The 23040-nt window shown below is 65.1% G+C and overlaps 1 protein-coding gene across 2 annotated transcripts; it reads left to right on the top strand.

The window, feature by feature from the left end:
* The first annotated feature begins 458 nt into the window (after positions 1-458).
* On the top strand, positions 459-23021 carry GRIN1 (glutamate ionotropic receptor NMDA type subunit 1). Of its 2 annotated transcripts, none has more exons than XM_061154198.1 (19): positions 459-837; positions 3057-3191; positions 5563-5739; positions 8403-8503; positions 11232-11353; positions 11424-11598; positions 13363-13507; positions 13604-13687; positions 15745-15886; positions 15990-16117; positions 16302-16466; positions 16542-16660; positions 16773-16885; positions 16957-17368; positions 17949-18110; positions 18192-18301; positions 18405-18550; positions 19758-19868; positions 22201-23021. In XM_061154198.1, the coding sequence occupies exons 1-19, from the start codon at positions 580-582 to the stop codon at positions 22267-22269; spliced, it is 2874 nt and encodes a 957-aa protein (XP_061010181.1). In that variant the 5' UTR covers positions 459-579; the 3' UTR covers positions 22270-23021. The 2 variants fall into 2 exon arrangements, with proteins under 2 accessions (XP_061010181.1, XP_061010180.1); XM_061154197.1 differs by lacking the exon at positions 22201-23021 and adding an exon at positions 21837-22109.
* Positions 23022-23040: the final 19 nt, after the last annotated feature.

The following is a 23040-nucleotide window of genomic DNA, read 5'->3' as shown; positions in this document are numbered from 1 at the left end:
CTCGACTCCCTACAGGTGCGAGACAGCCCAGGTCTCACAGTCTCGGCGACCCTCCGCACGCGCTCACACACGCGCACACGCGTGCGCGCACAGGCGTCCCCCTCTGGCGCGCGCTCTGAAAAACGCTCGCACGAACGCAGGCGCACAATCTGGCGCGGGAGGCGCCCCCGCTCCGGCTCCGCGTTGGGAAGCGGGGGCGGCAGGAGGGGCAGGCGACGCAGGCCCCGCTCGCCGTTCCGCAGTCACCGCAGCCGCCGCAGCGTTGGGACCGGGACCAGCGAAGCCCGCGGAGGAGCTGCCGCCGCCGTGTCCTCGCGGCGCGGGGCACCCGGAGCGGCAGCTAGACCCGCTTCAGCACCGCGGACAGCGCCCGCCGCCCGGGCCGCGCGCCGGGGGCCGCCCGGCTGGCCGAAGCCTCGCGGCACGCGTCCCCCTTAGCAGGACTAAGGCTCCCGGGGAAGACGCGGCGCCCTCCGTCCGCGGGATCGGGCGCGCGCAGGACGGCCGGGGCTTCCCGCTGGGGATGCACCGAGGGCCCCGTGTTTGCGCTGCCCAGAGTCAGGGCGCTGCCGAGAGCCCATGAGCACCATGCGCCTGCTGACTCTAGCCCTGCTTTTCTCCTGCTCCTTCGCCCGCGCCGCCTGCGACCCCAAGATCGTCAACATCGGCGCGGTGCTCAGCACGCGGAAGCACGAGCAGATGTTCCGCGAAGCTGTGAATCAGGCCAACAAGCGGCATGGCTCCTGGAAGATCCAGCTCAACGCCACCTCCGTCACCCACAAGCCCAACGCTATCCAGATGGCCCTGTCGGTGTGCGAAGACCTCATCTCCAGCCAGGTGCCCGCCCCCCCCCCCCCCCCCGCCCCGGGCTCAAGCTGTGCCGGCCCCTCCCCCTCCCCACCCCTCCCCCATCCTCCCTGCTTCACCCTCCGTCCCTGCCACTGTCCCCCTTTCATTCCATCCTTCCCTCACCCTCTCACTCCCCTTGAGAAAGGACCCAGAGGGCTGGTCTCGCCAGCAGCTGAACACCGGGGGCCGTCAGCTCTGCATCTTAGCCCCAGACCAATTGCCTACCACCGGGGCTTGTCCTCACCAGGGGTCCAGCTGGTGTGTGAGGACATGTGGCCGTTTGTTTGGTCACTGTGTGTCAGGGTGGTGGCGGGCATCCCGGGCCACCTGCGAGGTGCCGGCCCAGCCGCTCGCAGCACGCAGGGCTTTAAACCGGTTGGGGCCCGGGGCCATCTTTATTCCCTCTTGGAGACCTCCATCCCTTCACCCTCCCCTGCCCCCATCCACAGGACTGCCTGACAGGGGAAATGGCCCACGTACTGAAGCAGGGTGCTCTCAAGGGTGGGGATGGGGACGATGTGCGTGGGAGGCACCAGGGCTCAGCGGCTGGCAGCCTGCACTGCAGGGGGGAGGACACGACTCCGGGGTTTTGCCTGCGGAGCTGTCCGCCCCCGGTCTCCGCGCCTGCTGCATCCCAATGAGGCAGCCCGATCACTGCAATGCAGCCCTTTATGTAAGAGGCAGACCGACCTCGGTCCAAGTGCTGCTCACACACACTCACCTGACAGGCGTGCCACATCCACGGACACTCATGCTCACATGTGCGCACATATCCATCCATGTTTGTGCAGTGTTGCATAGACTTAAACTAGCACTCACTCATGCATGTTGGTATTGCGCAACCCACTGCACACTCATTAACACAGACCCACCCCTGTGCATCTCCATGGGCACATGCATTCCTGTGCGGCACATGCGAACATGTGCTCACACACGCTCAAGCATGCACCCACATGTACATACACAAGTAGACATCCTGGGGCATGCTGTATACACACACACACACACCCAGCACACACTCGTGAGCACCGGCATGGTCACACATATGCACATACATGCTCAGGCAAAGACTGACCAGCCACCTCTGGGTGCAGATGGGGGGCAGGGAGGGAGAAGGGGTAGGGCGCTTTATGGGGATCCCTCCTCCAACTTACAGTTTTGCTGCCTGTGGGCACCATTCTCCCAGGGACTAGCCAGTGCCGGGAGCCATGGTGACAGCAGGAGCTGTCACTCACTGTCACACGCTGTGGGCCAGGCATGGGCGTGGCTGCCATCACCCCCACCGTGTGGGGTCAGCACTATCCCCACCCATTTGCAGAAGCAGGGGGGTCCTTAGCTCAGACAAGGGAAGGTGCAAACGGGACAGACAAGGCCTTCTAATCTGAGGGCAGCTCAGAACTACCAGGCCATCTGCCCCATCTCCCTGCCTCGGGGCTGAGCCACTGGTCCAGGTGGGAAGTCCAGGCCTCCTTGAGGATACGGTTGGTGCCCAAGTCAGCACTGCGTCTTGCTCAAACCAAGCGGGGCTCAGTCTGCTGCTGGAAGACACCAGCAGGAGGTCCATGCCTCTGGGTGGCTTCTCCCAGCTTCTCCCACTAATTTTTATTCTCAGTCTGCAGTGCTCCATGCGGGCCTTCTGGAGACACCCTCCATCTCTGGAGCATTAGCCTCTGTCTGTCTCTGACCCAGGATGGGGGTCAGTGAGGGCTGTGGGTGTGGGTCTCCCCAGCCCACGGCGAGGCAGCATGTACAGCCACAGACAGGACAAAGACTGGCGGTTCAGGGCAGCCCCCAGTGTGAGGGGCAAGAGGGGAGGCCCCAGACAGCAAGAGCGTGGGGAAGGGTCTGTCATCTCCCTGTGTGTCTTCTTAGCCCTCGGAGTCTTGTTTTTAAATTATTTTTTGGTTTGGCTGTGCTGGGTCTTACCTGTGACACTGGGAATCTTTAGTTGTGACATGTGGGATCTGGTTCCCTGACCAGGGATTGAACCCAGGCTCCCTGCACTGGACGCGTGAAGTCCCAGCCACTGCACCACCAGGGAAGTCCAAGTCCCTGGAGCCTTCCTCTCTCTCTGCCTCCAGACGAGGCACAAGTGCCCCCAGACAGCCCCTGCCTGCTGCATTCTGCCCCTGCTGCCGCTGGCCGGTCGGCTCTGGGGCAGGACCTCCTGCCCCCGCTCGAGCTGACTGTGTCCCCTGTCCCCGCAGGTCTACGCCATCCTGGTTAGCCACCCGCCTACCCCCAACGACCACTTCACACCCACCCCCGTATCCTACACAGCCGGCTTCTACCGCATCCCCGTCCTGGGGCTGACCACGCGCATGTCCATCTACTCAGACAAGGTAAGCTTGACTACTGTGCCCCCATGGGCAGACCCAGGGCCACCAGCAGCTGCCCGGGGAGGGGGCGCGGGACGCTGGCAGAGGGGCTCAGACCACGGGCTCTGGGCTCCAGATGATATATTCAGGCACACTCACAACTCACACGGGAGTACAGTCTCACAGAGACACATGAGCTCACCCTCACACCTGCACACCGGTACACATGCATAGCGCTCACACTCACACAAACTCAGATGCGAACATATCTGTGCGCTCACGCCTACACACACACAGTCACACACAGCCACAAGGACATCCACATGCTCTTACACATACTGATGTTCACACGTATACTCATACCATCCCCCACACTCACGCCCCATCACACACTGTGCCAGGCCCACACTCACGCACACTCTGACACATGCCCGCCCGCACACACTCAGGCACACAGCCCACTGACAGGTGCCAAAAGCAAGCCCCGGGAAGCAGCAGAGGCCTTCATGGGTCAGAAGAGGGACAGACGGGGCAGCTTCCCGGACACGGAGCAGGGGCCCTTGGAAAAGGGGGTGCTCCAGGAGGAGGAGATGCCTAGGGGGGGCGGCGACACCGGGGACCAGTGAGGGTGTAGTTTCCAGCCCCGCCACTAGAGGGCGCAGCTGGGAGAGGATGGCACTTGGTGCCGGGTGCACCCAGGAGGCAGCTCACAGCGGGGGCGGTCTCGGGGTGCGGCCCTCAGGGCGGCCTCCTGGCTCTCGGCCGGGGGTCTGGCTGGAGCCGTCTAATCATGGAGCAGCAGCTGGGAGAGTCGAGAGGTCCCCGAGTCAGGCTGGCAGGAAACTCGCCCCCAGAGCAGCGGGCGATGTGCCCTGGCTCGCAGAACTCTCCCCCAGCGTCTGCCCCGACTCTGGGAGGACCGGTCAGCTGGGAGCACATGCCACCACGAGGCCGGGGGGGGGCTGGTCAGCCCGCTGCACGTTACCCTCCAGGCCTGGGGCCACCTGTGTGCTCAGCCGCTCAGTCGTGTCCGGCTCTGCCACCCAATGGACTACAGTCTGCCCGGCTCCCCTGTCCATGGGGTCCTCCAGGCGAGAACACTTGGGTGGCCACCTGCAGACAGACTGTGGACTCTGGCTCGGTGTCTGAGCCGAGGGGCAGAGGGCTGGGCTCTTGGGGGCCTTCCAGCTCTCCCCATCTTCTCCAAATTCAACCTGTCTGGAGCTCCGAGCTCTAGATAACACCGCCTGAGTCACAGAGGTCATCTCAGCCAGGCCCAGGGTGTCCAGGGAGGCCAGGGACGACGGCAAAGAGAGAGCAGAGTGAGGGGTCCCCCGGGATGACCCCGTGGGAGGAGGCCAGCGGAGGCCGGGGCAGCCCTTCTTCCCGAGGCTCTGGGAACCCATCACAGCAGAGCCTCCCATGCTGCTCAGAGGCACTTACACCTCAACCGTGAGTGGAGGGCTCCCTCCTGCGCCTTCCAGCCTCTGCCTTCCTCACCTCTCTGGGCACCAGGCCCGAAAAGTGCCTCCAGAGAGGACAGCAGCTGGGAGCACGGAGAGGCTGGGGCGGGGAGCTCTCTCCCAGGCAGGATGTGGGTGGTCACGGGCCCCCACCCCAGATCCAGACCGTGGCCCGGCACGAGGGCACACCTAGCGGCCGGATCTTAGAGCTCCACCTTGACCCTACTCCTAGAATAAACCCCTGACCATCTGTGCCCAGCAAGCGGACCAGACCCACCTGGTTCAGAGCCAGCCCGACACGCCAGCCACAACGCCCTGGCAGCCGTGCCACCTGCCAGAGGACAGACAGAGGCAAAGGGGCATTCTTGAGCCCAGATTCCAAAGCATGAAGAGGGAGCGCCCTGGTTCGGGGTGGTCCCCAGGAGCCCTGCTCCCTGGATAGACACGGAGGCCCCGCGGAGGAGGGTGGAGCCTGCTCAGCCCCTCACCCACAGGCGGTGCCCTCAGAGAAGCAGGCAGGGCCAGGGTGAGGGTTAGAGCAAAAACTGGATGAGGCCAAGAGACAGGAATGGAGCCCCAAGAGGGAGGTTTCCTCAGAAAGACTGGTTATTTAAATTCGAGAAGGACCCGTGGGGGTCTCTGAGATGCTGCACTTCAGCAAGAACTTTCCGAGTCCGAGTAGCTGAGCTGGGAAGTCACCCCAGTAAAAATTCCACAGCCCGCTCCCCACCCCACCCCCGTCTCAGTCAGGGGGCTGGCGGGCAAGCCCAGCCTGTTTCTCAGATGAGATGATGTGGTGTGGGGAGAAGTCACAGTGGGCCGGGAGGAGTCGGGGACGCGGAGGGTCCCGGGTCTGTGCGCCCTGGCGGGGTCTCCAGCGCGCGCCCTGGCCGAGGTCTCCGGCCGCGCCCTCAGCCTCCCGCGCCCCGCAGAGCATCCACCTGAGCTTCCTGCGCACCGTGCCGCCCTACTCCCACCAGTCCAGCGTCTGGTTCGAGATGATGCGCGTCTACAGCTGGAACCACGTCATCCTCCTGGTCAGCGACGACCACGAGGGCCGGGCGGCCCAGAAGCGCCTGGAGACGCTGCTGGAGGAGCGCGAGTCCAAGGTGAGGCCCGGGCGGGGCGCCGCGCGCAGGAGCCGGCGAGCCGCCGCTGTGTCTGTGGCCCGTGTGAACACCCTTCTCTTTCCATCGTGCATGCTCAGCACCACTCCGTCTGGCGAGCGCCCGCCCCAGCCTGTCCTCGGCTCATCTCACTCGCTTTTGCCATTAGTCGAAATCTCCTTCGTGTCAGTCCCTGCGGGGCGAGGGCAGGACCACCTGGAGCTCCGCAAACACCCTGCCCCGCCCCCTCCCCTCCCCCAGCCCGCTCAGGCCCCAGGCTCGGCCCTCACTGGGGGCGCCGCCACGTCCCCTGCACGAAAGATCAGTCCCCTCTGCTGTGACCCCTCCCGTGTCCTCTTGCTGGCCTCACTGCGCAGCCGCCCTCGCCTGGCCACTGCCGGTCAACCTCACAGAAGTCCCATCCAGGGACGTCTGCCAGCCCCACTCCCAGTCTTGGCCCTGCCCCTCTTCGGACCCCTCTCTCCTCCTTGCCCAGGCTCTGGACCCCTCCTGGGGACCAATTAGGTGCCTGGTTCTAACTGATCATTCTTGTCCAGCTGACCCCCATCCCTGGGGCGGTGGCAAGACCAGAGTGGTGTTTCTGGGGGTCCAGCTGACCCCCAGCCCCTCCTCACCCACCCCCACTACCAGAGGAAACCCAGGGTCCCACTTCCACCCAGCCCAGAGCCCCGGGCGCTCTGCACCCGGGCTGTGTCCCTCCCCGGGTTGGGTGGTGGCCAAGTTGGGCAGGGAGGCCCAGGCTGGGGAGGCCCCGGGAGGCCAGACCCAGGGGTGGCGGGAGCACGCGCTGAGTGCAGAGGTGGAGTTGGCTTCCATAAGCTGAGTGCCAACCCAGGCCCCCCCAAGGTGCCATAGGCCCTGAAGGGAAGAGCGGGCACCGGCTGGGGGGAAGCAGAGGGCAGACCCAGAGGGCCCTGGGGGTCCTGCTTTAGGGGATGGCCTGAACCTGGGAGGGAGGGCTGGCTCCCAGGACCGCAGGGCCCCCCTCCTGAGACAGCACCAGGCGGGCATGTCCCCTCCCAGGGTGGCCGCACGCGTGCACACTCACACACACGCCCACACGCCTAGCCACACGCTCCCTCTCACAGGCATGTGTGGTTGCTCCCAAGAACATCCACTCCTTCCGTCTCAGACTCAGGCCCCAGGCTCCCTCTGCCCCCACCCATCGTGGTCCAGCAGGCTCACAGGTGGCGCGTGCCCGTGAGTGGATTCACCCCGAATTCACACTCAGGTGCCTGCACTCACACATGTGCTCAGACGCGCTGACCCTCATCCCCCACCGCCACATGCTCACGTAGGCTGACACTCGCACACGGACACCCACAGACGCACCTGTGCTCACGAACTCCCGTCAAAACCGCTCAGTGCACACGGGGGTGGCAGGGGCATCCGTCACACACGTCAGCGAGGGCAGGACACTGGACCTCCCAGAGGGGCAGAAGGGGGTGCTGGAGGGGAGGGAGAGGGGACAGGGCTGGGGGAGGGGACGCCATCCCATTCAGGGCTCACGTGGCTGGGGGGGGGGTGCGGCGGGCACCCCACGGCAGGTGCATGGCAGGGTTGGGGGCAGGTGGGATCCCCAGGGGGTGTGTTTCGCTTGGAGGCAGACAGGGCCTCCCTCTCTCCTGAGTGTGACCATTTCCACGAGCGCAACTCCAGGCAGGCAGGGAGCCTCAGTGGCCCCCGCGCCCCACACCCCTGCCCGTCCCCGCCCCGGCCCCGCCCCGGCCTAGGTGTTTGCGAGCTCCAGGTACGTGCCCGTCTGCAGACGTGCCGAGGAGGTGGTGTGATTGCTTTAGCGCCGTCATTTTCAACCGTTTATAATCTTCTTCTGTGTCTGCATATTTTCTCTGTGCACATTATTCATCAGAGTAAAAAAAGGAACTATGAAAACCTCGACCAACTGTCCTATGACCACAAGCGCGGACCCAAGGTATATATGCATGGACGTGCACGCCACCCACGACTAGGGAGCCCCGGCCGGGCGCCTCGGCCACCAGGGCTGCCGTGGGCCCAGCCGCGCCACGCCGCGGCCGAGCAGAGAGGAAGGAGAGCCAGGTCCAGAGCAGGCAGCCTAGGCAGGAGAGGCCGGTGCCGGCCGCCGGGCCCCCGCCCGCAGGTGGCCCGCAGGAGGAGCGGCTCTCTGGGGAGTGCATGTGAATCTCCGGGCCCCCGGGTTTCCTCGCGGAACCCAGGAGGGAGCCCGCCCGCCCGCCTGCAGTCCAGTCCGGGCCACTCCCGCAGGGCCGGCGGACCAGGCCCCGGAGGATCTCCCGAGGTTTTGGAAAAGGCGGTCCGTCTCCGCCTTTTTGGATTGCATTCCAAAACTCTTTTCTGTTTCCTGTCCGCTGCACGCCTCTTTCTGAGTCTCGGTCCACTTCAACTTGCATGCTCAGTGCAAAAGTGAGGCCAGGAGTGAGAGGAGGAGAGAGCGGAGCGCAGAGAGCGAGCAGGAGAGCGAGCAGGAGGAGGACGCAGGAAGGCCGGCGCAGCAGGGCAGGCAGCTGGCAGTGCAGGCGGCAGGCGGGCCGCGGCGGCCCTAGGGCGCAGCCTCGGGGTTCCTAGCGGCTGCAGCTCGACTCTCGCCCCTGAGGCGCTGTGTCCCCCGCCCCGGCCTCCTGCTAACACTCCCGCTCACACTGCAGGCGGAGAAGGTGCTGCAGTTCGACCCGGGGACCAAGAACGTGACGGCGCTGCTGATGGAAGCACGGGAGCTGGAGGCCCGGGTCATCATCCTCTCCGCCAGGTGAGGCCAGGCTGGGCCCTCCACCACCTCGGGGCCAGACCCAGGGTGTGCCCTGCTGATGTTGGGCTTTGCCTCCCAAATGCCCCCCACCCCCCACGCGCACACACAGGGCCTTGGAGACGGCAGAGGAATAAGCCCGTGCCCTGAAGAAGGCAGAGGTGGCCCGGGCGGTAGTGACTGACCGGGGTTCTGGGAGCTGGCCAGGGAGAGGGCCCCGAGAGGGGGCGAGGGGCCTGCAGAGAAGGCCCACGGCAGGAAGAGGGCTGGGGCCCTGGGGTGGGAGGGCTGGAGCGGCAGACTAGGCAGCACTAGAAGGGAACTGGTTAGGGACCCGACCCCCTGGTTGCTGCTGGAGGGGCCTGGCCCCACCGCGACCTTGGAGCTGAGCCCCAGTAAAAGCCTCCCTTTATGCAAATGGCTCTGTCCTCCTGCGAAGGGAAAGACCAGGCCACCAGAAATAGGAAATGGAAGCACCCTGCCCCATGGGACATGGGGGTCCTGGGGAGACCCACCCCACTGTCTGCCTGTCCCAGAAACTTTGCAGGCTCCAGCAGGGGTGAGACCCAGGGGTGCCCAGCCTCCAGTCTCCCTGGGATAGAGCATACTCCTCGGGCTGGAAGGCAGTTAGTAGGCACACACAGCACATGCACTCACACACATCCCCTGAACACACATCACCCACATGCTGTCTACACACGTACTGTATACATACATGTGCACGAGACCTGCTTCTCCACCCTCGTGTACACAGGACATTCATATACACACACAGGCACACCACCACACACAACACACGCGCGCACGCACAAACACGTGCTCACCTAGATACCTGAGCAGACACACCACACTGGCACACACATGCTCACAAGCATAGACATGTGTGCCACATATATGTGCACAGGCCCCACACATGTACATTCACTGTTCACAGAGGCACAGCACTCATCAACCACATGCCCACCTCTTGAATCCACTCACGGCCTCTGAATTTCAAGTGGGAAGGAACCCCTGCCCTCACACACAGGACCTCGGAGCAGGGCCAGAGTCCCACCGCAGGAGGAGGCCAGCCGGCCCGGCACAGTCGGCTCCTGGAGCCCAGGGGCGCCAGCAGTCCCCCGGGCAGGGCAGACGCAGCCCTAGGTTCACTCTGTCCCCGACCCGACACCCCCTGGCTCCTCCTCACGAAGCCTGTTAAGAGCATTTTGCAGAGACACCTCATTAAGCCAGTCTTAGCTTTTGACCAGTTTTCTATTGAGCATGTCAGAATTCATAATTTGTTTCCAAACTTTGTTTTAAAGTAATCCTCCTGAAATTGTCTTTCTGGGATCAGTTATTTCCATAAAACAGTTTGATGTCGATCAGGCTTTTTCCGCAACTGCTTTACTGAAGGTATCAATTTACACAGACACAAGCATAGGAGTGTGCTCACCACCAAGTCCAGCCTCACAGACCTGGATGGTGTCAAGCAGATAGGCCTCTCCACCAGGCTTTGGGGGTACCGCGTCCCGACATGCACGCACTGGTGCTGCCGGCCATCTTGGCTGGATGCAGCCTGAAGCACCTCTATTTTGGGTTGCGTTCTTGTTTAAAGCAAACACTGAAGGTTTGCATTTTTCCCTGAGAAAATTGGGGGCCAACCCCTTTGGGTCCCTAGGGATGCCTGGGTTTCCCACATCAGCCGTTGTAAAAATAACCCCACCCTCGGACCATCTCCTGAACTGCATTGTCCCCCGCTGCCTATGCATTAGAGAAGCAAAGTGCCCGTAGTGTCCGGGGTCAAGTTCCACCCTGCAGGGAAGAGGAGGTGGGAGTGCCATCAGGCCCAGGATGCTCGTTCTGACCGGGGGGGGGGGGGAGGGGGGCCAGCCCTAGGGGGGCGGCGTCCACAGAGGCTCAGCTGTGACTCAGTCCACCAAGAGCTCAGGACAGCGTGTGACTGCAAAGTGGAGGCCTGTGCTCTGTCCTGCCAGGGGCTCTGCCCAGGGTGGCAGGGAGAGCACCCAGGGCTGGGCACCTAGAGATGCTTGTTCAGACTCCAAAAGGGAGAGCAGGTGCCCTCATCCCCCCAGTGGCTTCTGCTGCGAGGCTCAGGGCAGCACCCTGGCACTTGGTCCCAGCAGCATCCAGAAAGGCCCCATCCTCTCAGTTCACAAGTTCAGGCGTGGAACCAGAGGGGTGTGGCTTGCCCAGGAAGCTGTAGGAGCGTGGGCTCAGGGGTGGATTATCAGGCACGTACCCGACCCTCCGCTTCCCACCGTGTGCCCTGGCTCCTCAGACCCTGTCCTGACCAGGGATCATGTTCTGCCTGCCTCTCAGGGAGGTTGTGAGAATTAAATGCAAAGGTGCATGGAAAGCATTCAGAATAGTGTCTGGGACGGATGAGCAAGTTATCCATCAATAATGATCCATCACCATCCGTGTCACCCTAACCCTGTCCACAAGGGCGGGGGGCCAGCAAGAGACCTCTGGCAAGCTCTGGGGGTCTGGGCCCCACCCCATCACTTCATGGCTGGTCTCCTGGCCCAGGTGCAGTGCCGGCTGGGGGAGGGGTCGGGGTAGGGGTTGCCCCCCATCTCTGCAGCGCCTCCAGAGCTCCCTGCAGACCAGGGGCAGGGGAAGAGGCAGGGGAAGGCCACGCTGTGGAGGAGGACCTGGGAGTCGAGCAGCCGCTGCCGGCCGCGGGTGGGGAGAGCTGGAGTCCTGGCCGTCACCCCACTCTGCCCCACAGCGAGGACGACGCTGCCACCGTGTACCGCGCAGCCGCGATGCTGAACATGACGGGCTCGGGGTACGTGTGGCTGGTGGGGGAGCGCGAGATCTCGGGGAACGCTCTGCGCTACGCCCCGGACGGTGAGTGCTGGGCTCCCGGGTCCCGGTGGGCAGGGGTCCCCCGCGGGCTCTAAGCCAGCCTTCGCCCCAGGCATCATCGGGCTGCAGCTCATCAACGGCAAGAACGAGTCGGCGCACATCAGCGACGCCGTGGGCGTGGTGGCCCAGGCCGTGCACGAGCTGCTCGAGAAGGAGAACATCACCGACCCCCCGCGGGGCTGCGTGGGCAACACCAACATCTGGAAGACCGGGCCGCTCTTCAAGAGGTGGGCGGGGCCACTCTTCCAAAGTGGGCGGGGCCGCTCTTCCAGGGTGGGCGGGGCCATTCTTCCAAGGTGCGCGAGCTGATCTAATGCGGACAGGGTCTCTCTGAAGTGGAATCGCTTCTCGGCCTTTTGGCTAAGATCAAATGTAGTATCTCTCTGAAGTGGACGTGACCGCTCCGTCTGAGGGAATGGGGCCGCCCTTCCAAGGTGGGCGTGGCCGCTCTTCAAGAGGTGGGCGGGGCCGCCCCTCAGGGTGGGCGGGGCCGTTCTTTGGGGTGGGCGTGACCGCTCCGTCTAAGGGGGTGGGACCACCCTTCCAAGGTGGGCGAGGCCACTCTTCCAGGGTGGGCAGGGCCGTTCTCTGAGGTGGGCGGGACTGTTCTTCAAGAGGTGGGCGGGGCCACTTTTCCAGGGTGGGCGTGTCTGCTCCGTCTGAGGCGGGAGGGGCCACTCTTGCAGGGTGGGCGGGGTCGCTCTGAGGTGGGCGGGGCCGCTCCGTCTGAGGGGGTGGGGCCGCCCTTCTAGGCGGGGCGGGCCACCGTTCCGGAACCCGGAAGAGTCGCTCCAGCCCAGCGTGCTGCACCTGCAGACACAGCCTCCTTCCCCTCTCCTCTGTGTCCCCACCTCGTCTCCATCCTCACCTCCATCCCCGCTGTGATAACCATCTGGTCCATTTCCAACGCTGACACCATCGCCTCGAATGTCACAGAAGCATGGCTGCCTCCATTGCCCCTGTTGCCACCTTTAAACACTGCAGCCAACCCTGAGAGCCCACCCCAGTCCCCAGGATGACAGCCCTGGGGCGGGGGGAGGATCCTGCCTCAGGCGGGCACTGGGAGCTTCCTCAGGCCCAGGAGGTCAGACAAGGATTTGGGGGATGGCACCCATGCCTGCTTCCCTGGTGACTCAGATGGTAAAGAATCCGCCTGCAATGCGGGAGACCTGGGTTCGATCCCTGGGTTGGGAAGATCCCCTGCAGGAGGGCATGGCAACCCACTCCATTCAAGTATTCTTGCCTGGAGAATCCCCATGGACAGAGGAGTCTGGAGGGCTACAGCCCGCGGGGTCATAAAGAGTCGGACAGGACTGAGTGACTAAGCACATCCAAGCCTGCCAAGAGCCAGGGTTGGCCAGAGACACAGTGGGTGACTGCAGCAAGGCAGGAGTTAACACAGAGAGCCCTGGACACCAAGCCACTAGTATGGGGAGGCCCAGTCCGTCACCCACACCCACCCCCAATTAGCAGGTGCAGAGTCCTGGTCTGTGGTGCCCACAGCAGGAGCACACACAACTGCAGACATACAGCATACGTGCACACAGGCACATGCGTGTATATGCAGATTCGGAGAGGCTCATGGAACATCACACCTGTGCCACAAGTACATGCACAGGGCTGCACCCCATGCAAAGATGTTGTGTGTGCACACATATATGGCCCAGTGGACACACCACACACACACACACACACACACACACACACATGTGCACACGCAGGAAGACAAGGCCTCAACCCAGCCTCCTCCACTTGCTGGTGAATGGGACACCGTGTCCTCCCTGGCCTTCTGCCACCTCATCTGTAAAGCTGTGAGAATCAAATGTCCCAGCCCACGGGAAGCCCTCAAAACAGGGTCTAGAGCCGAGGGGCTGCTTGGCTGACGTGGCTGTGCTGTCCATCTGGCACTGGAAGACGGGCTCGCATCCAGGCGGCTCACAGCGGGAGAGGGAACTGCATCCCTGCTCATCCAACCACACTGCCCTCTCCAGGGTGCTAATGTCTTCCAAGTACACGGACGGGGTGACTGGCCGTGTGGAATTCAATGAGGACGGGGACCGGAAGTTTGCCAACTACAGCATCATGAACCTGCAGAACCGCAAGCTGGTACAAGTGGGCATCTACAACGGCACTCATGTAGGTGGGGGTCATGAGGGGGTGGGGGCTGGGGCCTTAGGGTCCTGGGGCCGAGACCCCTGCGTGGCCACCTCCATCTCATACTCCCACCCCCAGGTCATTCCCAACGACAGGAAGATCATCTGGCCAGGCGGAGAGACCGAGAAGCCACGCGGCTATCAGATGTCCACCAGGCTGAAGGTGGGGGCCCCGCCTCCCTGCCCCAGGCTCTGCACGCTGTAGCCTCCATCCTGTGCCACAGGTGCAGAAGGGACAGTGAGGGCCCTGAAAGTGACTAAAGGTCCTGGGACCTGCCCAGCACCCACAGCCACTGCACACACCTGGCGCGGTGGAGGGAAGGAGGCGAAGCCCCGCTCCCCAGCCCCTCCTGACCCCATTCCGCTTAAGCCTGGGGCAGCCATGTGGACCCGGGCTCCCCTGGGGACAAGGGACAGACGGGTGGTCTTTCTGTGGACTTCAGTACTCTGAGTCCTGAGCCCCGGTCCTGGAAATGACGCCCCCACACACTCTGGCACTCCTCCAGGTGGTCCCAGCCCATCGCCCACCCTTGGCCTTCCTGGCTTCCTGCTGGGACTGGCTCAGACTGTCCTTCTGAGCCTGGTCTCCCTGTGCTGGCCAGCCCCTCTGTGACTCACTGAGCCTCTGGGAGCCCCTCCCCCGGGACCTCATCTCTCACAGCTTCTCTTCCTCGTCCCGACTTTTCTATGCTTCTTCGGGCTCATCCCAGGTGCCTCCCAAGAGTCCCTCCCACAATGACCCACACCAGCATCAGGCTGGTACCTGAGCTCACCAAAGGCAAGGAGCCTCACACCATGCTTCTTGTGGTGTCCCCAGCTCCTCTCTTGACCTCCTCTGCTTTCTGAGCTACCCAACCCCCATGGCCTCTCACCTGGACCTCTTTGTCTGCACCTGCCCACAGGTCATCAGCATTCTCTATGGGCAGAAGGGAGTTTCCCCAAGCCAACGCTCAGGACAGATGCCTTGTGTTGAAAAGTCTGAGTGTAAAACAGACAAAGCAGATGGCCAAGATGGTCCCCTATAGGCTTCGAGAGCCGGAAGGCCTTTGAGAACTTTTTTTGTGTGTCACTTATTTTTTTGACACTAAATTGTTTATTTCAGATTAATTTTCACTGGAGGATAGTTGATTGACAATGTGTTTGTTTCTTCTGTACAGCAAAGTGGCTCAATTATACACACACATGTATCCACTCTCTTTAGGTTCTATGCCCACATGGGTCACTGAGTGCAGGCCCCTGTGCCACGCAGTAGATCTTAGTTATCTATTTGACGTGTCGTAGTGTACGTATATGTCAATTCCAATCTCCCGGTTTACCCCTCCTCCGTCTCACTGATTTTTTTTAAAAAGCATGAGCATATTACTTGTATAATAGAAACTGTGATGAAAGTTTTAAAGGCAAATCCCCTGCCCTTGGGCGGGCTGGTCACCCTGCGGGAGAAGGGGCCTCTCTCACCAACCCCATTCACCTGGTAGATTCAACCCCAGCACTATGTCCCCCCGGACCCCTCATCCCGTGCAGTGATTGGTTCAGCTCCTCTGCCCGTGTCTATCCTGCCTACTCCCAGCCTTCAGGGCTCCGAAGGACAGAGAGGAGAGAGTGCCCAGCGTGAGCCCCAAGGATCCCCTGGATTGAAGAGGCAACGGCAGAGAGGGCCGCCTCAGCGGGGGAGAGGCAGGGAGGGAGGGTAGACGATCAGACAAGGACCCCCTGCGGGTGGAGACTGAGGCCAGGAGAAGCTGGAAGAGCCGACAAGGACAGCCCCTGTGTGTCCCTAGTCCTGGGCAGGCTCTGAGTGGACATGCCCCTGTCTTCACAGCAGGGGTGGGGGCAGGGGGTAGGCTCTGGGCTGGGACAGGGAGGTGCTCAGCCTCAAGAAGTCAGAGAAGGGGCTCAGGGCAGACTAGACGTTCTGGCAAGCTCCACTGACCGAGGGACTGCTCCGCAGGCCAGGACCTGAAGGAAAAGTGGCCGAGAGAGGGCACGGTGTTCCAGGAGGCCAGGCGCCCTCTACGCACTGGGCGAAGCCTCGGGGTCTGGCGCCCCTACTGGGGGCAGCAGGCTGATCGCTGCCTGAAGGGGGCCATGGCGAGGGGGTGGTGCGGAAAATGTCAGGGATCTGGGGAGGGGGGCTCCAGGGAAGTCTGGGTGCTGAGAAGAGTGCGGTGCCCAGGACAGCCCAGGGCTGGTGGTCCAGGCCATGTGTCCCCTTGTCCCCAGATTGTGACGATCCACCAGGAGCCCTTCGTGTATGTCAAGCCTACGCTGAGCGACGGCACGTGCAAGGAAGAGTTCACCGTCAATGGGGACCCGGTCAAGAAGGTGATCTGCACGGGGCCCAATGACACGTCGCCGGGCAGCCGTGAGTGCGGGGCGGGAGCCAGGGGCACTGGCTTCGGGCGGGTGGGCAGGCAGGGACCACGCGCCTGCGAGCCCCTCGCTCACCGCGCTGCCCCCTCGCCCAGCGCGCCACACTGTGCCCCAGTGTTGCTACGGCTTCTGCATCGATCTGCTCATCAAGCTGGCGCGAACCATGAATTTCACTTACGAGGTTCACCTGGTGGCCGACGGCAAGTTCGGCACGCAGGAACGGGTAGGAGTGGTCCCTGGGAGCCGGCGCAGGACCGGGTCCTGCACCCCGGACAGTCTTCGGTGGGCGGGGCGCGAGCCTGGGAGGAGTCTGGAGTGGATGACCCCTGAGATGGGTCGGGCCGGGAGCCTGTCTGGGGAGTGGGGTCCGCGGTGTCCGCGTCCCCACCGGCGGGGTCGCCCCACAGGTGAACAACAGCAATAAGAAGGAGTGGAACGGGATGATGGGCGAGCTGCTCAGCGGGCAGGCGGACATGATCGTGGCCCCGCTGACCATCAACAACGAGCGCGCGCAGTACATCGAATTCTCGAAGCCCTTCAAGTACCAGGGCCTGACCATTCTGGTCAAGAAGGTGCGCGGAGGCCCAGTGGGGCGGGGCGGCTTCCCGGGAGGGCCGCCGCGGCGCTAACTGCCTGTGGCCCCGCAGGAGATCCCGCGGAGCACCCTGGACTCCTTCATGCAGCCCTTCCAGAGCACGCTGTGGCTGCTGGTGGGGCTGTCCGTGCACGTGGTGGCTGTGATGCTCTACCTGCTGGACCGCTTCAGGTGAGTGCGGCCCGGGGGCCGGGCTCCTCCCCCCGCGGGCGGGCGGAGCGGGCGAGGGCCGGGGCAGGCTGCCCCTCCCGCCCTCTCCCGCCCGCCCTTTGCGCCCCCGCAGTCCCTTCGGCCGGTTCAAAGTGAACAGCGAGGAGGAGGAGGAGGATGCGCTGACCCTGTCTTCGGCTATGTGGTTCTCATGGGGCGTCCTGCTCAACTCAGGCATCGGGGAAGGTGAGGCGACGCCCGGCCAGGGCCCGTCCCGCCCCGCCGCCCGCCCCGAGCTGACGGTCCTCTGCCCGCAGGCGCCCCCAGAAGCTTCTCGGCGCGCATCCTGGGCATGGTGTGGGCGGGGTTCGCCATGATCATTGTGGCCTCCTACACCGCCAACCTGGCGGCCTTCCTGGTGCTGGACCGGCCCGAAGAGCGCATCACCGGCATCAACGACCCGCGAGTGAGGCTGGGCCCGGCTGGGGGCTGGGGAGGGAGGCGCTCAGGCCCTCCGCCGCTTGGGGTGGGGCCGGGGAGCAGCCACGAGCCTGGCTCTCTGACCCCGCAGCTGAGGAATCCCTCGGACAAGTTCATCTACGCGACGGTGAAGCAGAGTTCGGTGGACATCTACTTCCGGCGGCAGGTGGAGCTGAGCACCATGTACCGGCATATGGAGAAGCACAACTACGAGAGCGCGGCGGAGGCCATCCAGGCCGTGCGAGACAAGTGAGGGGCGAGGGGGGGGCCAGTGAGGGGGCGGGGCCAGTGAGGGGGGAGGGGCCATCCCGGCCGTGCGCGCCGGTGAGGGGCGGGGCAGGGGCCTTGAGGGGGCGGGGCCATCCCGGCCGTGCGCAGCAAGTGAGGGGCGGGGCGGGGGCAGTGAAGGGCGGGTAGGGGCCGTCCAGGCCGTGCGCGACAAGTGAGGGGGCGGGGCGCGACAAATGAGGGGCGAGGCGGGGCAGTGAGGGGGCGGGGCGGGGCGCGCGAGGGCGGGGCCATCCAGGCCGTGTGTGACAAGGGAGGAGGCGGGGCCAGTGAGGGCGGGGCGGAGCCATCCGGGCCGTGCGGGACGAGTGAGGGCGGGGCCACCCAGACCTTGGGCGACGATTGAGGGCGGGGAGGCGGGGGCGCGAGTGAAGGGCGGGCTGGACGAGCTGGTGGAGTCCACATCCACAGTCAGTGTCCCGGCCGTGTGGGAGCCACGGGGAGGGGACAGACGGCGGGTCCCCAGCTGGCAGGAGGAAGGCTCGCGGGGAGCCAGGGCCACCTGGAAGCGTGGCCCCGGTGACCCCGCCCCTGCCCGCAGCAAGCTGCACGCCTTCATCTGGGACTCGGCGGTGCTGGAGTTCGAGGCCTCGCAGAAGTGCGACCTGGTGACCACGGGCGAGCTCTTCTTCCGCTCGGGCTTTGGCATCGGCATGCGCAAGGACAGCCCCTGGAAGCAGAACGTCTCCCTGTCCATCCTCAAGTGAGCCGGCCTCACCCGCCCCCTCTCTGACCCGCCTCGCCCCGCGAGCCCCGCCCGGGCTCACACGCCCCGCCCACCCAGGTCCCACGAGAACGGCTTCATGGAAGACCTGGACAAGACGTGGGTTCGGTACCAGGAGTGCGATTCGCGTAGCAACGCCCCTGCTACCCTCACCTTCGAGAATATGGCAGGTGGGCCCCCTCCCCCCCGTCAGTCCCCCGCTGACCCTGGATGGGCGCCCCAGGGGGCCGCAGCCGTAGCAGCCACAGCTGAGGCACTGGGTGTCGCCCACAGGGGTCTTCATGCTGGTGGCTGGGGGCATCGTGGCCGGGATCTTCCTGATCTTCATCGAGATCGCCTACAAACGGCACAAGGACGCCCGGCGGAAGCAGATGCAGCTGGCGTTCGCGGCGGTGAACGTGTGGAGGAAGAACCTGCAGGTAGGGCAGGCCGCCCTCCGAGGCCTGGTGCCCACGGCCCGGCCCGGGCCGGCCCTCCTCCATCCCCACAGGCGGAAGCACTGGCTCTGGCTCCCAGGAGCCCAAGTGGCAAGGACTGGATCTGGGAGCCACAGCCAAGGCCGAAGTACTGGGGGCCGCTTGTGGGTGGCCGCCTCTGTGAAGCCGGGCTCCAAGCGTCCACCTGGCCCCTCTGTCTCCAGAGTCGCCCACCGAGGCCCATTCCATAGGAAGGCAGACTGAGGCAGGGTAAGACAGGGACCCAGCTGGGTGTAGCATGTGAGTCCAAGGCGCAGTCCGCCATCCCTCGCCGCCCCATGCCCCTCCAAGGACCTGGTTCCCGGCCACCGTGCTGTGTCTGTGCTCCATGTAACGGCAGTCTGAGCTGGTCAGCTGGTCCTGACGGGCACCCTGGGCTGCGCCCGTGGGGCTTTGCCGGCAGCAGGGGACGGGCTGCCCACAGCCCACCTGGGCCGCCAGGCTCGTGCCCCACAGCCCTGCCCCAGGCTGCCCCATCTCTTCTCTTTCTCTGGGTGCCTCCCCAGAGCCTGTGTCCTGGGAGGAAGCCGGTGTTATAGAGAGGGAGGGCCGGGGCAACGGGGTCACCAGTGTCCCCACACCTCTCATCTAACCACTCTTGCTCTTGGGAACTGGCCGCCGCTCCCAGTGGTGGGCACAGGGCCCACCCTGGCCATCAGACCCAAGGCCAGGGTCCCAGGAGCTGCCTCTGTCTCTCTGTCACCCCAATCCATCTCGCCACCTGCCTTTGGCCCCCTCAGCCCCTTCCTAAATCTCGGTGCGCTTCCTCTGGGGTCAGAGTGGCTGGTGGGGTCTGTGGGGGCAACTCACCCAGTGTTTAGGGGGCTCCTCCTCCTTGGGGCACCCATACACCAGGGGCACCTTGGAGCCAGGGAACCAGGCGGGCCTTCCTGGAAAAGAGCCAGCTGAGGACCCCACCCCGCCTCCCCGAACCCAGTCCCAGCACAAGGAAGGTCAGGCCGGAGGCCCCGGCAGCAGCAGAGGCCGCCTGCGCGTGTGGGGCCGGCGGCTGGCCCGCCCAGCACAGGGCGGCAGGCAGGAAGGAGGGCCCGAGCGGCCAGCCAGGCTGGGCCGCAGCCCCCAGGAGCAGGCCCGGGCAGGTGTGGCCGCCGCCCTCAGCAGTCTAATCACTTATACATATTCATTTTAGGATAGAAAGAGTGGTAGAGCAGAGCCCGACCCTAAAAAGAAAGCCACTTTTAGGGCTATCACCTCCACCCTGGCTTCCAGCTTCAAGAGACGTAGGTCCTCCAAAGACACGGTAAGGGGAAGAGCGCCCCGTCCCACGTGTCCGACTCTCTCCTCGCCCCCGTGTCTGTGTCCCGTGCATCAGGCCCGCCCCCGCCCTGTCCTTGCCATCCCACCACCCGCCTCCGCCCGCCGTGGCCCTTCTGCCCTCACCGCTGCCCGCCCAGCACACTAGGGCCTCTCTCTCTGACTCTGGACCTCTCTCTGTCGGTCCTCTGTCCCGCGGGCCCGCGCCGGGTCCTCTTCCCCGTGTGTCTCTGCGTTAGTCTGCCCCCCATGCCATGACGCCATGCGCCATCTTGAAGCCGTGTCCTGTCGCCGGTCAGTCTCCCTGCTCGGGGCTGTGCCCGCAGCCCTGGGTGCCCGGGGCCACCCCGTCCCGGGCTCCTCAGCCATCAGGAGGCCACACTCCTCTGTCACGTCCGTCCCTCCAGCCTCTTCCAGGGAGAGGCCCACTGCCCTCGCTCCCTCCCTGCGACGTCCGTGGAGGGGTGCCTGTGATGTCCCATCCGTCCATCTGTCTGGCTGCCAGCCCCGCCACCCAGACGCCTGTCTCTCGTGTCTCACCAGAGCCATGCCTGTTGCATCCCCTTCATGTGGTCTCTGTGTGGGCCGGGGCTGGGGGGCCGGGCCCGGCTCCATCTGGGTGGACGGCTGGGGCCTGGAGTTGGCACAGGACCCTGGCCACAGGGGCCGTCAGATGGGGAACGGGTGGGACCAGAGGCGGCGGCTCCCACCCCAGGCCGAGCAGGGGCCCTGCGGGAGGCGTGCTGGCAGCACCTGGGCGTCTGAGAACGGGGAGAGGGGGGTGGCCCCGAAAGCTGTGGCTGGCAAGCCCTGGGCACCGAGGCTCAGGGAGGGGAGGCCCCCACGGAGGGGAGGGGTGCTTCAGCGCCTGACCCCCAGGCCCTTCAGAGCCTGAGCCAAGGATTCCCTGTCCTCCGGCCTGGGCAGCCTGTCGCTGCCCCGGGTGTGTGCGCTTGAACCCCAGGCCCCCAAGACTGGCCTAGCCCTGCTGGGAGCGTCCCCAGGCGAGGAGGGACTGCCCAGGGCCAGCACAGCCCTCAGCCCAGCAGCCTCCCTGCGGCTCGGGGTGGCTTGTCCTCCCATCCACAAGGAGCCCCCAGTTCACAGGCAGCATCACCCCACAGTCTTACGATCCAGGTGGAAGCAGGATTTGTAGCCCCCGCCCACAGCGCAAGGGAAGAGGGGCAGACACAGGACAGACAGGGAGCGGCAGAGCCACCGAGTCCGGGGTGAGGCCGCCACGGCCCCAAAGGGGCCTGTGAGGCCTGGCCACGCCACTCCTGCAGCTCAGCACAGGCAGAGTGGGGGGACGGCGGCCTGAGGGGCTGAGCGCGCAGGCCTGGAGCCGGACGGCCCAGGGACTGGGTGGGGCCTGAGTGGGCCAGTGAAGAGCAGCGGTGGGGCAGCCGGGAGGAGGCGCCCGGCAGACAGAGCTCTGGGGACAGGCAGGCGAAAGGAGGGTCAGGAGAGTCACGCAGGCAGTGGGCCACTTTTCCAGGGCAGCAGAAGCCCACCCCCAATCCCGGCCCAGAGCCCACTCACAAGCCCCTTAACTGGCCTGGGTGCAGTTCAGAGACCCTCATGATGCCTTTCCCGGGACACGCTCCCAGCAGACTCCTTGCCCGAGCCTCCCCGGGGACCACCCTCCAGGCCAGCTCTGGTGCCACATGGCATCTGGGGCTGGCCGGCCCTGCAGGGGTGACTGGGGACACTGCCAGCTGGGGGCTGGGCAGGGGAGGGCAGCCCAGCCCCCCACCGTTTCAGGCTGGGCACCTGCTCGGAGGGAGGCCTGGGTGGGGGGCTCTGTCGGGAGGGGTGGGGTCAGTCCGGCTGCTGAGATGCGCTGCCCCTGTCCTGCGGCCGGTCTGGGCCAGGGCGGCACTGGGCGCTCAGGGCTGGGGTCCCTGGCGGCCGGCGGGGCCAGCGGGTATTGATTGTTGGTTCTTATTTATAGAGCACCGGGGGTGGACGCGGCGCTTTGCAAAACCAAAAAGACACAGTGCTGCCGCGACGCGCTATTGAGAGGGAGGAGGGCCAGCTGCAGATGTGTGCCCGTCATAGGGAGAGCTGAGACGCCCTGCCCGCCCTCCTCTGCCCCCCTCCCCCGCAGACAGACAGACAGACGGACGGGACAGCGGCCCGGCCCACGCAGAGTCCCGGAGCACGACGGGGTCAGGGGGAGGAGCGCCCCCCAGCCTCCCCCAGGCCGCGCCCGCCTGCCCGCCGGTCGGCCGGCTGGCCGGTCCACCCGTCCCGGCCCCGCGCGTGCCCCTGACGGCCGGGCTAACGGGCGCCTTGTCTGTATTTCTATTTTGCAGCAGTACCATCCCACTGATATCACGGGCCCGCTCAACCTCTCAGATCCCTCGGTCAGCACCGTGGTGTGAGGCGCCCGGAGGCGCCCACCCGCCCCGTTAGCCCGGCCAAGGACACTGAGGGGTCCTGCTGCTCGGGAAGGCCTGAGGGAAGCCCACCTGCCAGAGACTGCCCACCCCGGGCCTCCCGTCCGTCCGTCCGCCCTGCTGCCGGCGGGCAGCCCCTGCTGGACTGAGGCTCGGATGAGAGCCGCTGAGGACGGGCCAGAGCTGAGCTGGCTGGGCAGGGCCGCAGGGCGCTCCGGCAGAGGCAGGGCCCTGGGGTCTCTGAGCAGCCAGGGGAGCAGCTGACTCGGCCCGGCAGAGGGGCTTGGCTTAGAGACTGGAGCCCCATCCTTCCCGGCCACTCCCAGAGCCACGGTGGGCCTTGGCCCCGGCTGGCTGGGCCACCCCTCCCGCGCCCCCGCGCCTCACGGCCTCCACCCCACCTCCCCCTTCCTGCCTGTACCCCTTCTCCGCTTCACCCCATCCTCTGAGCTGGCCCTGCCCTTCCTGGACTGCAGACCCTGAACCCCACCCGCTGGCAGCGCCTCCCTGGGGCGCGCTCGGACCCCCCGCTGCCTCCCACCTTCTCCGGACCCTGCGAGGGCTGAGCCTTCTCTTTGCCTCCTCCGCCCGCCGCCCAGGGCGGGCCTCGCAGACGCTGGCTGGCTCAGAACTATCCTCAGCCCCGCTCGGTGCAGGCCCGGCCCTTCCGCGTCCGGGCGCGCCTCCCCCGTGCGGCCCGTGCCCCCCACCCCAGGGGCCCGGCGCGCGCCGACCCCCGCCCCTCCCGGTGTGTGC

This window comes from Dama dama, chromosome 11 (assembly GCF_033118175.1).
Source record: "Dama dama isolate Ldn47 chromosome 11, ASM3311817v1, whole genome shotgun sequence".
NCBI classification, from domain to species: domain Eukaryota; kingdom Metazoa; phylum Chordata; class Mammalia; order Artiodactyla; family Cervidae; genus Dama; species Dama dama.
Note: the sequence above shows the minus strand (reverse complement) of the source record. Positions and strands in the feature narration are given on the sequence as shown.

Excerpts from the sequence above, each read along its gene's own strand:
- GRIN1 (XM_061154197.1), top strand. The coding sequence starts at position 580 with ATGAGCACCATGCGCCTGCTGACTCTAGCCCTGCTTTTCTCCTGCTCC. Across the intron at positions 3,192-5,562 it reads TGTCCATCTACTCAGACAAG|AGCATCCACCTGAGCTTCCT; the intron begins GTAAGCTTGACT and ends CGCGCCCCGCAG. Across the intron at positions 13,688-15,744 it reads AGATGTCCACCAGGCTGAAG|ATTGTGACGATCCACCAGGA; the intron begins GTGGGGGCCCCG and ends CCTTGTCCCCAG.